General features: G+C 41.4%; 1 protein-coding gene across 1 annotated transcript; it reads left to right on the forward strand.

Moving 5' to 3' along the window:
* The first annotated feature begins 6,726 nt into the window (after window positions 1-6,726).
* Window positions 6,727-13,224, forward strand: LOC115670287 (potassium transporter 8). Its single transcript, XM_030591523.2, has 8 exons — window positions 6,727-7,421; window positions 7,551-8,031; window positions 8,143-8,199; window positions 10,333-10,593; window positions 10,685-10,737; window positions 11,265-11,388; window positions 11,462-11,716; window positions 11,980-13,224. The coding sequence occupies exons 1-8, from the start codon at window positions 7,383-7,385 to the stop codon at window positions 13,029-13,031; spliced, it is 2,322 nt and encodes a 773-aa protein (XP_030447383.1). The 5' UTR covers window positions 6,727-7,382; the 3' UTR covers window positions 13,032-13,224.
* The last annotated feature ends 1,009 nt before the right edge of the window (window positions 13,225-14,233 follow it).

Raw genomic sequence — 14,233 nt, forward strand, 5'->3', positions numbered from 1 at the left:
TAGCGAATATTATATCTAATTCTTTTTATAGTAAATATAGGCGAATTAATGGGCCTAAATCGAAATCTACTGAATATCATATCTAATTTTTTTTAATAGTGAATATAGGCGAATTGATGGGCCTAAATCAGAATACTTTGTTCTAATGGGCCTACATGACAATGCAGGACTAATTCCAGTTGTGCAGACTATCGATTTCACTTCCAAAATCGCAGATAATTAAATTTAAGATTAATTAATATATTTTTTTCTTTTTCGTCACCTCCATCCTTGTCAATTGTCAATTTTCAATTTTCATACATTATACAGCTGCAAAAAAAAAAGAAAAAGAAAAAGAAAAATAATGATCTTGAGCTTTGGGTCTTGGCACATGCTTGATGCCAAGTACTTGATATCTATATAAAACTGACCTTTCTTTTTGTTAATAATATCATTTATTTTTTTCATATCATATAATACGAAGATTTTTGTTTTATTTAGTTGTTCTTTAGATGTATGGTCGGACACTAGGGTAGGAAAAAAATTTAAAAAATTGAAAGAGTCAACGATAGATTTTTTTTTTAATTAGGATTTACACAATTATCGGCTCTCGATCGTTGGCAGAAATCCCAAAATTCAGTTGGGTTTTTTTTTTGGAGGGGATCAAGGATCTGGACAACTAGAATTGTCTGAGATCTGATGTACACTGACTCATGAGCCTCATATGTGTAGCAGAAGAAGGGATATGAGATCCCTGGTAATGCATTAAATAATAATAATAATAGTTAATCAAGAATAGCTGCTTAGCGTAATAGAAAATTTTAATGATACTTTGTGTTTTGAGATTGGACTGAATTTTAAAATGCTCCGATATGTTGCATTAGTAAGTTGGGCTAGTGTTTGTGGCCATTATGATATGGAACTTTGGCTATTCTTTTATGTGCCGACTTCGTAATCCGATCTTAATACACCTAGCATGACGCTTTTATGCAATCCACGACCTATAAATGCATACATATCTTCAGCATTGTCGGCATCATAAGGAAAAATCGAAAAACCCAGGAAAATTCGTCCCATAATAATTTCTAGAGACATGCCATAGATTCATTTCATATTAATGTCGAGGCGGAATTATAGATGCCGAGAGTCAATGAAAACATGGATGTTCGTGATAACTCTTTTCAATATGTGATTTTTGGTTTTTCAAATGTCTTAATAACTTTGTACCGATAACTTTTAGAAAATGTTCTGTCTTTTGATTTGGTACTTTTAGGTTTTTTCAGTCAATTCCATGTGCTTTTAATTTGTCTAATCGAACCCACTTATTTTCACATATTTCCTAATCAAGTCTTTCCGACATCAAAATGACCAAATCCAGTTGACATGCCCATCCTACAATGCCGGAGTATAATGTGTATGGAATATGACAAATGTGGGCGTCTACAAGGACACCACCATGGAAAAATTTAGCCAAAGTGAACAGCATTGGAGTATGTTGTAAATAGAATTAGGCCACTGTGGATACCGACATGGACGTGTATGTTGGACATTCATATAACACTTTGAATGCTCTACTGGCTATATTTGGTCAAGTTTCGTGCCAGATGAACTCGATTAGGATATTTGTGAAATTATAAAAACTTATAAAGACTTGATCAGACAAACTAAAAGTATCGGGACTCGATTAGAAAAAGGCGTGAAAGTATAAGGATGAGAATGTAGAATTCAGCCTAATTTTTCATTTTCAGATAAATAAACATGGAAATGGATGAAATAAATTGATTGGTTTGTTGTATGTTGTACCTGCCAAATAAGAAATATTAAGAGCTTGGTCTAATATCTAGGAGTTGAAAGTTGGAGTCTACATTATTGCATTTACTTTGCATTGAATGGGGAGTCCATCTGCTGCCAACAAAGAACCATGCTGAACGCCAAGGTGGACTGTATAAGACAATCATGAATCATCAAACATCAGGATTCTTGCACATAGGATCTTGCCCATGAATACTGCCAAGGCACTTGTTAAAATATCAAATATCCCCCAGGGACAAGATCGAAGCGCGGAAATGGTAATTGAAAATGCCGAACAAGGGACCCCATGGGAGATGGTCGGAGCCGAAGGGAAGCTCGATCTCACTGTCCCCGTGCCTTCTTTCGTGCGTTGGCGGGGGAGCGAAAGGCTCGCCCCGGCCGGCATATGTGCACATTTTACACACGCGCGTGGGATCTGGCATTTCGATGCGTTGAAGGGAAGCCCAGAAGGAAAGGAGATACGTGCAAAGAATCGAAGTAGCCTTCACTTTTCTGCATTCATGAGGGGAGGGGGGGCAACACGGCAAGCGAAAGGGACGCATTGATCCAAACTCGACCACAGAGATTCTCAGAAACCACTAGGGAACAGCCAGAAAACTTCAAAAAAGAAAAGAAAAGAAGCGGAAGCAGGAAAAGGAAAAGGGCGGAAAGGAAGGAGCCAAAGCAGGGGAAAGTGTCCCACTCGCCCTCACGCCCCCCACACCAAAGCATCCACCCACAGTGCCCGCGATTGCGATGGCTGCTTCTTCTCCCTTTGGCTCCTCTCGACACCTGGCGCGCTCCTCGCCACGTTCGTCGACGCCGCGACAGATGATTAGGGAATTCTCCATACTTTTATTGAAACTATGCATATCTTGATTCATCGTAATTGGACGTTGTTATTGACCCCGATCGAGCGGAATGCGCGCGCGCGCTATGCTTCCTTGTCTTCAATTGCATTTGAGTAAGGGAACTAACATTGGAAAAAATGGTACTCTTTTAATTAGATCTAACTCCGCTTAGGTGTAGCTACTTTACTTGATGATTGATGGTTGTTCTCGTTTTATTAAGGGGGAAATTTCAAATGAGATACCGAAATGCCATCATTTTCTCAAGTAAAGGTATGAAGTGGACTTTGTTTCAAATAAGAGCATAGAGTGGCTAAATCGTCTTAAATAAGGGTTTTTGGCTGGCCGGCGGCCAACATGTAACTATTATGACTATAAGAGAATGGGTTATTTACTCTAAAACAATCTATGTATTTTTTCTATATATTTTTATTTTTTTTGCTTTCCTTTTTCCTTTTTTTTCTTCTTCCCTCCCCCGGTAATTGTTATGCCTCAGGCGAGGGCGAGGGTTGCCTCACTTGGGCTGGGGATGCCGGCGAAGGCGGCCTCCATTGGCCATCAACAAGGCCCAGCGGAGGGAAGAGGGAAAAAGAAAAAAGAAAGAGAAAAGGAAAAGAAAAAAAAAATAGAAAAAGGAAAGAAATTCAAAAAAGTCAAGGGCGAAAATGCGGCCGGGGGAGGTCGAGCCCTTTTTTAAGACTAATATAGACGCTTCGGGCTCTTATTTAAGAAAGTGAAGACACTTCAGATTATTATTAAAAATTTTTCCTTTTATTAATTATGTGCATTGTCATTGATCTATCGACATAAATCGACGTTAAAACAATCTTCCGATGGTAAAATAATTACATGTCATATGTCGATTTTATTAAAAACGGCACGTCCCGTGTTTAATATGAACTCGTTACCGGATAGGACACGATGGACGGCCGATCGCATGTATTATATTTCACATTCATAAGTGCAATGTGGTAGAACCAATTCTATCAATCATCCTAGTTTCGGGACAAATGTGTCTGGGTAGTTTATGGTCTAAGCTGCAATTGAGAAGCATCCAGCCACAGTGCCCGTGATTGCAATGGCTGCGCTGCTTCCTTCGGTTTTCCCTCGACACTTGGCGCACTCCCTCTCCACGTTCGTACTTCGCAGACGTCATCACAAATAATTACAAAATTCTCTGCATTTCCTTAAATTGTGCATGCCTTGATTCATCGTAATCGAATGTCGTTATTGACCCGATCGAGCCGATGTGCGCGCGTGCTATGCTTCCTTGTCTTCAATTGCATTTGAGTAAGGGAACTAACATTAGATAAAAAACCGCTCTTTTAATTAGATATACTCCGCTTAGGTGGTGTTACTTCATTTGATGATTGATGGTTGTTCTAAGTTTTGTTAATTATGTGCATCGCTATTGGTTTATCAACATAAATCGACGTTGAAACAACCTATCGACTTATTGAAAAAAAGCGCGTTCCGTATTTAATCTGAACTCGTTACCAGATTGGACATTAAAGATGGCCGATCGCACGGATAATATTTTACATTCATTTGTGCAATGTGGTAGAACCAATTCTATCAATCATACTGGGTTTGGGACACATATTTCCGGGTAGTTTAGGGTATAAGTCGCAATTGATAATCAATTGCAGTACAATGAAGTTGTAGTCTTTTATGATGTATGGCTAAGTGACTTTTGCCGCCCAAGGGCTCCCCTTTTCTAAATATCCTTTATGTGTCTGAAAAGACCGAACTTGCATCTACTACTACAGTTATCGTACTAATTCGAAACATGGACTAAATTGGTACGCATGCAGAGATTGAAATGTCTCAATCTCTCGGATGCCGCCGCATGCGTCTTTAATCACATCACGAGACGGCCATCAGAGGGAAAGCAAATCCAACGGTCCGCATTTAATAACGTGGAGAATTGATCACGCGTCGTGCGCCTACAATTCGCGTAAGGATTTTCTTTGACAAATGACCCCGACCAATTATATAAGGAGACTCTACGGTTTCCAATGCATCGACTATCCTCGTATCATCACGCGCGATCGTCACTTTGAAAATCGAATTATTTCGAATTGAACATACCCAATAAGCACACTCGTTAACAAGACCCTTCTCGCCTGAACACAAAAAGAATAATAATAAAAACAAAGAGACCCTTCTCGTAAAACATGGCTACCTCTTTTGACAATCCCGAGTCGATTCCCTAGTGTTGGATCCAATGCCTTGAATCCGAGAATCCGCCTCTTTTTCGATCTTGATCTCAAGAAAGTATCTGATTCTCAACGACTTGGGAACCAAAATTAGAGAGAGATCTGCTCAAAGTCCAAAGCGCAGCAAATATCCTCACCTCCATACAATCTCGAGAATATGTCAAAAGTGACCCAACTTTTTTTTGCCATTTACACTAATCAAACCAGGTTGAATCGGATCGACCCTTTTGTTCCATTGGGATATTATGCTCTCCCAAGAGAATATCTCGCGTGGAAAAACACACCCCGAAATCAATCCTTCGTGCAGCTCATGCGGTCCCCTTTTGGTCATCCATTATTCTGGATTTCTTTCCGTGGAAAGTTTGATTGAGGCTTTGAGAGCGAAATGCCTACGGAGAAGAAGGCGGCGGCAGCAAGCCACTAGGCTACTAGCCCGCCCTCGTGCGGCCGAAGGGGTCAAAGTCAAAAGGCTGTGCAATTGGCCACGACTGGGATTCTCGGATCAACGTCACGTGTTTGAATTGCGCTTCGAAGGTTTTGGTCAGAAAAGTTTTGCTGGAGCTCGCAAGTTGGCGTATGGTTTCGGATCGTCGCAATGTATGTTAGGAGCATGTGGTGATTCGGATATAAGAATGGGTATTTTATGTACAGAATGATTGAATGGTTTGCAGAAGCCACCAACCACCCCTGCGAGCCACGGCTTTTTTGCTCGCTTCTCCTCGAAGTGAGTGGCCAACAATGCGCTGCCATTATCTCCACGCTCTCCTTCCAATTTCTTTTTTTCTTTTTCAATCTTTGAATCCCCCCAAAATCCATGTTTGTTTTGATTCTCTTCCCCGATTGTGTAATGCGAGGTCAGCTGAATTCGAATCCGTTCTTGTTATTCGTTATTTGTTATTGGTGATTTCGATCCTATCATCCTTCGAAAGAGCACGTCCGATGTATTTTCTTTAGGGGTGTGCATTGGTCGCGGTCTAATCCGGGAATTGGACCGGACCGGCCGATTTTGGATGGTTCTCGCGGGAATCGATCCGGTTCCCGATTTCAAATTTTTGGAATTGGGAATAATTGGTCTAGTTCTCGGTTCCCTCGGAGTATATTACATTTTTTATTTAGCAAGGGCAAAAAGGCAGTAATTTCTTCTCTTACTATTAACTTCCTTGTGATTAGTAATTTCATTGTGCACTAAAATAACTTTTAATATACTTAGAAACTCTTGAGAAAGAAAATAAATAATTTTTTTTTAAAAATAACACCACCGATTCACGAGACAACTTGGAAACTTTGATCGGGATCGGCCAGTTTAGTTCCAGTGTGGACAGGCATGTCCGATCCAGTTCCCGGTTTAAGAATGGAAACCAACCCACACTAGAGCCAACCACTCCTGATTTCCCTGTCGCCGTCGGGCGAATTAATGCGGGGCACGAGACACGACTTTTCTATGGATATAAAAAAAACGAGGGGAAATCTTTGTCCAATTAACAAAAACAATGCCGATGTCGAATCGTCGCCCGCATTCTTGCTTATAGAGGTCATCATGTCGAATTCAGAGTGTATTATTGTCAATGACACGATCGGAACTCATCCCAAATTTTTGTCCGACAATCACGCTATTAACAATTGAATTCATGACTAAGCAAATTTTGTACCTTTATCGAAGTAGGCAGTTTCGTATCGAATGAGAGAAGTTGCTTCGTACCTCCAGAATGGCCTCCGTGCTGGATGTGCACTATAAGAATTCACCTCTGTCTTGTTTAGTGCACGCTCTTCTCCTCTTTCTCAAGAGTTAGTGCGTGCTCTCGCTCTTTTCCTCTCGTTTTTTTTTTTTTTAAATGGATCCTGCGCGCGCACGTGAGCTCAGTTCACATGTATCGTTGGATGAGACGGGCTCCGCGTAGAACCGATCTAATCGAACGGTACGCTGTGAATTTGAGTCTACGATGCATCTGGTGCAGGTGACATCTGGCCATTGTTCTTGTTTGATAGGGCAGTCGAGTGGGGAGAAGATAACATCCACGTAAGATGAACCAGTCATCAAGTCCAAAAGATATTCTCTCTAGAATCTCAGCTACAGAACAAAAGCCAACAGCCTTTAAAAAAACCATCTGCAAGGAAAAGAAGTGGAAAGAGAATAGAACCCAAGTCCACCACACCACATACATTATTGACACAATCATCATATACAAACATATCTCTCTCTCTCTCTCTCTCTCTCTCTCTCCTAATTGTTTTAGTAGCCATACCAATCACCAACTACCCCTCCTCGTTTCTCACATTACTTGCACTGTTCTCCATATTTGGTTGTGGCGTTTCGTGTCTGCTTTTCGCTTGTCTGCATTGGTGGGTAGCGATGCGCGCTTGTCCAAGCAAACAAATTAGCAGACGTTTCTATATGTTTTTGGGCAAGCGTTTGTTAATTCTCCCTTCGCTGCTCCAACTGGGGAAGGTAGTTTAGCCCCATCTGGGCCTTCTTGTTTCCCTCCCTTCGGAGCCGAGACTCAGCTCGTCGAAAATGAGTCTTTGAGCGGTTCTGACACGAGCCCAGATGGATCTTGAAGGCGTGATCAGCAACAACCCGATAAAGGTGCGACGTGTGGCATTTCGGCGGCCGCCAATTCACCTTCGCGAAAGTTTTCAGCTTCGTTGTTCTTTCCTTTTGTCTTGCTCAATGCTCATTTTGCTCGGTGAATTTATTCTTCATTTGCTGTTGCAGAGGGATTCATGGAAGACGGTGTTGACTCTGGCTTACCAGAGCTTAGGCGTTGTGTATGGAGACTTGAGCACCTCCCCATTGTATGTGTACAAGAGCACCTTTGCAGAGGACATACACCACTCAGAGACCAATGAGGAAATCTATGGGGTCTTGTCCTTTGTGTTCTGGACATTGACATTAGTACCATTGGTGAAGTATGTATTCATTGTGCTTAGAGCTGATGATAATGGTGAAGGTGGGACTTTTGCCCTGTACTCGCTGTTGTGTCGACATGCCCGGGTTAATTCGCTGCCGAATTGCCAGCTCGCCGATGAGGAATTGTTCGAGTACAAGAACGATGGGTCTGGGAAGAGGAATATTGGGTCTAGCTTGAAATCAACTCTGGAGAAGCACAAAGTGTTGCAGAGGGTGTTGCTGGTGTTGGCTTTGATTGGGACGTGTATGGTGATTGGAGATGGTGTGCTGACTCCTGCAATTTCTGGTACAAAAATTGCAAAAAAGTCTCTGGGACACTAGTTTTTAGAAGAATATATTTTCTCCGCAATATAAAATTTGAGAGGTCAATGACTTCGATTTCTGGTGATGCTTGCAGTTTTCTCTGCGGTGTCGGGGTTGGAGCTCTCCGTCATATCTAGGGAGCAACACAGATGTAAGTCTCCATGACTGACTTTGTCCAATTTGGATTGCATTTGCCACTAGTCCTTGAATATATGTCATCAATGAACAATCACAAGGTGTTCTTCTATCTGGTGGATATTTTGATCTGCAACATAGAGTTTTACCTTGTCGTAAAGAGTTACATAATCCATTCCGATTCTGCGTGGAAACTACTCAACTTGGGATTCTGTTTAAAGATGCATTTTTGGGAATAATTGCAGGCTATCATGAATATGGACTGTTTGATAATTAGAGATATACAGTTTCTGTCTGTTTTAGTTGCCTGAAACATCTTTTTTCCGGAGTTCATTGGGCATCTTATCTTGCATGTGCTGTGAAGTTTCATTGCGAATGCATTTGAGTTTTTAGTCCTTTGAAGTTTCCTTTCCCACTGTTTTTATTTTTTGGTAAAGAGTTTCTTTTCCCACTGTTTAGCACGCCCAGAGCTTCAAATAGTTTAAACTGGCGTGAAACTTCAATCCCTGTTCAACATGATGACGTGAGATCAATGGACAAGCAGAGATTACCTAACTGAAATGAACTCATGCATTATTGTTGTTCCTTAAGACAAACAGCCCTGCTTTAATAAAGTTAAATCGCCATCAACTTTTTAAAATTTACTTCAGATGGGAAGTGCTGATGCCACCGGTCTTCTTATCATATAAAGCAGGAAAAGATGTGGTTAAGAAAATGAACTTGCCACTAATAAAAAGATCATCCAGTGCCTTTTAGAAAGTCTGGTCGGGGGTAGTAATTAAGCAGTGAAAAGAACAGTGAAGACTGGATAAGATCTGATAATTAAAAAAATCATTAAGATTAGTCTAGACTACTTGTTTTTCGGATTGGATGATCTGATTCAGATTTTGGCGTCATTAGACTCGTTGACGTAATAGTTGAACCTGCGGATGGAGTTCCCCATGAAGCACACATAATCATGAGCATGGATTCAGCAAATTTGACCTGCTTTTTCACTCTCCAGAACACCATAGTGGATCTAATACAAGAATGAGCTTATCATCATCATTCCTTATACAACTTCGACCATAGTTGTCACATCCGGAAGTTCGGTCATTGAGGCTTGCTTTCGAGGACATATTAAGTTATCTAAATGGCCACTGATGTTCCACTTTCGTCTTTTTTGCTATCATGGGCATGGCCAGCTTGTTTGCCACTATAACCATTTCGGTTTTTTGGCTTTCCTTCCCGTCTCTCTTTAGATGGTCCTTCCGTTAGTGCATTCCTTTTCTGCAGGTGGGCCCAAACATACTTTGTCAGCTATACTGCATAATTCCATGCAATAAAGTGCGAAGAAAACCCAGGTCCACTTAATTTAGGGAAGACGAAGATGCCAAATGTGCCTTCAATTTTGAGTTTTTCGTTTGAGTTCAGCAACTGCTGTGTCTTCCATGAATCATGATGCTTGGAATAAGTACAATAGCGCCTCACTTCCTACTCTGCTGAACTGAAGATTTCAGAAACTTTGACAATGCTCTTTTCAGCTCACTGTTAATTCGGCACTGTGCTTGAGTTTTAAACCTCTCTACACTATACTAAATAAAGCAGTCTGATGAACAATCTCAATTAGTTTTCTTGATACTTCCCTATGTTAGAATCCTGTCATGCATAGAGAGGTGACAAACGTGGTTCTTCGAGACAAGTCCTTCTTTACCTCCAATCGCTCAGTTATAGGAGAACTTTATAGCTGCCAAAACTTCCCTGAAGGTCACGTTGCTTCACCAATCCAAATCATTTGGTCAACTTAGCTTCAAACTTTTTGATGGATTCATTCTTGTAAATCATATTAGTATCTTGTCAAATTTACAAACCCTATTTTTTGGAATACATGATATACAACTATGATGAAACATCCTTACCAAAAAAAAACTATGATGAAACATGATAACAGCCTGCACTTTGCCACTTTCACTCTAATGAATGTTTTCCGGAATCACTACATAATTGACTATCATAGGGCAATGGGTGTTGGCAAACCCTCCTTGGCCATTCGTTACCATAGGACTAGCATGATATCATTCAAACAGATATTTCAGGGCTATTCATTTCCTCATCTTCAAGTGCTTGCAGACCCTTCAGGCTCAGTAATTCTGCTTTCTCAATTTTGCAGATGTTGAAGTCCCAGTAGCCTGTGCCATACTTGTGTTTTTGTTTGCTCTGCAACATTATGGGACCCATCGAGTCGGTTTCCTTTTTGCACCTGTGGTGATTACATGGCTTTTCTGTATCAGTGCCATTGGTGTATATAACATCTTCCACTGGAATCCCCATGTCTACCAAGCACTCTCTCCGTATTACATGTACAAGTTTTTGAAGAAGACACAGAGGGGAGGTTGGATGTCCTTGGGAGGAATTCTATTGTGCATTACAGGTACAAGAGTATGTACTTGAGCTGCATCCTCTCTTGTCAACTCGATTTGGTGCTACATATTCCCCTTACACCGTTTGTTTCTGTATCCCAGGCTCGGAAGCTATGTTTGCTGATCTAGGTCATTTCTCCCAGTTGTCGATCAAGGTATTGGAGATATGTTACCCGTTTCACTGGACATTGGCTCTGGCTTTATTTTCACCATGAAGGGGAATCTATTTTGGGTTGATAGATACGCCCTTGGTCTTTTTTTTTTTTTTTTTGGCCAAGCTCCCTTGGTGCTTAATAGGACCATAATTGCATGAACCTCAAGTCTTCTTGACAAGTGCTTCAATCCATATCTATCCTTACCAGTAGAGTACAATCTAGAGGCTATGCAGTCCCTTTAGATATGATCAACGAGGTTGCACTGCTTCTTAAGCTACGGTGGATAAGTAAAGTTAGCAGCCTCTTGCCCTTGCCTAACTAGAAAGCTTTAGCTGTCTTCCCCATGCAATATCATTAGGGGGAATTTGGTCAGTTCATTCGGCTTATTATCGGGGGAATGTCTTGGAAACATGGATAAAGGAACCACATTTGTTTTCACTACAAAACCACTCCAAAAAATCCAATTGAGCAATTTTAGGAACACACTTAAAAGTTCATATTACTAATCAAAGATATTGTTGATGCAGATCGCTTTTACCTGTGTGGTTTATCCATCCTTAATCTTGGCATACATGGGACAAGCTGCTTATCTGTCCCAGCATCATGTTATGGATAGTCATTACCACATTGGATTCTATGTGTCAGTACCAGGTACGTCACAAAAGCGTCATCATCTGAGCGAGTCCTCTGATTATTGATTTGAGCTATTATCTTTCCATTTCAGAGAAGATAAGGTGGCCCGTGCTGGTGATAGCAATACTAGCGGCAGTAGTTGGAAGTCAAGCGATCATCACCGGGACCTTCTCGATAATAAAGCAGTGTTCTGCTCTGGGTTGCTTTCCAAGAGTCAAGATAGTACATACGTCGTCCAAGATACACGGCCAGATTTATATTCCAGAGATCAACTGGACTCTGATGCTTCTCTGCTTGGCCGTGACTGTTGGTTTTAGGGACACCAAGCGGATGGGCAATGCAGCAGGTATTGTTTTGTACCATTTGCAAAGCACCATCTGATTTTTTTTTTTTTTTTTGGATGAACACTTTGTTTTGCATTATCAGTTTGACCTCTCCTTTTGTCTACTTTATGAGAATTTGAGAAACAACCTGCTTCTGGTACAAATCAGGGTCCTCTCATTCCAATATATTGCCGCCATCTTCAAGCACAAATTCAATTGGTTTACCATAAATTTTGTTGCATTTTTTCTTACATTAACATGCTGAATCTCTTCTTTATCTGAATAGGTTTGGCAGTTATTACTGTCATGCTCGTGACTACCTGCCTGATGTCTCTGGTTATAGTCCTGTGCTGGCACAAGAGCATTCTATTGGCTCTTTGCTTCATTTTCTTCTTTGGCTCGATTGAAGCGCTTTACTTCTCCGCATCCCTCATCAAGTTTCTCGAAGGAGCGTGGGTCCCCATTGCCCTCTCGTTCATATTTATGATCATCATGTATGTGTGGCACTACGGGACGCTCAAAAAGTACGAGTTCGACGTCCAAAATAAGGTTTCCATGCACTGGCTCCTTAGTCTTGGTCCCAATCTGGGGATTGTGAGAGTTCGGGGGATTGGACTGATACACACAGAACTTGTTTCGGGAATCCCGGCTATCTTCTCCCACTTTGTCACCAACCTTCCGGCTTTCCACCAGGTTGTAGTCTTTCTCTGCATCAAATCCGTCCCAGTCCCGCATGTCAGGCCCAAGGAAAGGTTCTTGGTGGGAAGAGTAGGCCCCAAGGAGTACCGGGTATATAGGTGCATAGCTCGGTATGGATATCGTGACATTCACAAGGACGACATGGAGTTTGAGAAGGATCTCTTTTGTAGCATCGCAGAACTAGTTCGGTCGGAGAGGCTGGAATGCACCACTAGGATGGAGGATTTGGAAGACGAGAAAATGACAGTCGTCGGGACGTCTTCTTCCAATATGGACGGGGTAAGATTGTGCGAAGACGATGCGGGGTCCTCTCAAAAGGAAGGCGCCTCATCAGAAGTAGTAGAGGTAATCTCTCCGCAGAAGCCAAGGAAGAGAGTGAGGTTCCTAGTGCCGGAGAGTCCGAGGATGGACCGGGAAGCGCGTGAAGAGCTGAAAGAACTGATGGAAGCGAGGGAGGCAGGGATGGCATTCATCATGGGGCACGCATATGTGAGGGCAAAGAGAGGGTCAAGTTTTATGAAGAAGGTAGTTATCAATCTGGGGTATGACTTCTTGAGGAGGAACTCTAGAGGGCCTACTTATGCTCTGAGCATTCCTCATGCATCAAGCTTAGAGGTTGGGATGGTTTATGAGGTCTGATGCTGCTGCTGCTGTATTATAGAAAATGCAGTTTTTGACTTGCCATGTATATGTCAGAAATAGAGCTATCAAATGATGTTGTTTCGTCCTAAAATAGGATTTGCGGGCGTGTTTGAGCGAGGCATATCTGTGTGATTCTAATGATCCACACCTCCTTGTTATTATCCTACCTTCGACCAACCCTTTTGACCAACTTTCATGTTCTAGGGTCATTTTTTTTCGCCTATATTTCCTTTCAAATGTGTAGCTTCGATGACTCCCGAGTCCATAGCAGATCGAGTCTAAGAAAAGAGTCTTACCGGTTTCTATCAAGAAGACGATGTCAGCTTTCATCCCAAGAATAACCAAAGATTGCAGCTTCGGTCACTTATCAGTACTTAGCAAAAAGGTGCCCTTGACTCACGTTTACACTTGATTATCAGAAGTGATAATGCTCCATTAGATCATGGAAAATGGTTGTATCAGACATTTAAGTTGAAGATCTCTTGGTTGCATTGCAGGTGAATTGGGCCATTAAAATTACACAGCTTGCGAGGGCTTTCATTCGCTTTCTTGAAAGATCTTGATCAGCCCAAGGGACCTCTAAATTTGAACCTGATTGATAATTCTTAATCAAATCCAGATTCTAAATTGTTAAATGGAAAAAGATCGGGCTTCTTTCTTTAAGTTCAGGCATTCACATAAGTGCATCCCGACCATTTAATCTAGCGGATCCATTTGCTTCATACATTGAGGCCATTTTACACATGAGACCCACATATGATCAAATGACTTAGATAGACTCAAGGGACATGCAGTAGGTTCACGGAATAATCTTTCCTTTCAACAAATCAGTTAGGTCGCAACTTTATGTATTTATGACACACTTATTATAAACTACCATCGTGATGACTTTAGATCTCTCATATTTGAGTTTCTAAATGTGCATAAGAAGATTTCTTGGACTGAGCCTAAACCGAGAGAAAGGCTACTAGCACTAGCAGCCATGACAATGGTCTCCCTTGGGGTCACATTTCCAGCAGGGACTATAGACATATGACTTATGACAAGATCAGTGTCGATAAAGAAAGGTTAACATCAGTAGAGGGTATTACATCATTGTAAATGGAACAGCATCACTGACTAGTATTCATATTGTGCTTAGCAGTCAGGAAAAAAACAACAATGTTACCAAACCATCGCTATCAGCGATACCAAGCAAA

Source organism: Syzygium oleosum, unplaced genomic scaffold (genome assembly GCF_021117445.2).
Source record: "Syzygium oleosum isolate NSW1041296 unplaced genomic scaffold, Sole_v2.1 Sole_v2.20, whole genome shotgun sequence".
Lineage (NCBI taxonomy): Eukaryota > Viridiplantae > Streptophyta > Magnoliopsida > Myrtales > Myrtaceae > Syzygium > Syzygium oleosum.

Coding starts and splice junctions, on each gene's coding strand:
- LOC115670287 (XM_030591523.2), top strand. CDS start 7,383: ATGGATCTTGAAGGCGTGATCAGCAACAACCCGATAAAG. Junction 10,738..11,264: donor TCTCCCAGTTGTCGATCAAG/GTATTGGAGATA, acceptor TTGTTGATGCAG/ATCGCTTTTACCTGTGTGGT. Junction 11,389..11,461: donor ATTCTATGTGTCAGTACCAG/GTACGTCACAAA, acceptor TTTCCATTTCAG/AGAAGATAAGGTGGCCCGTG.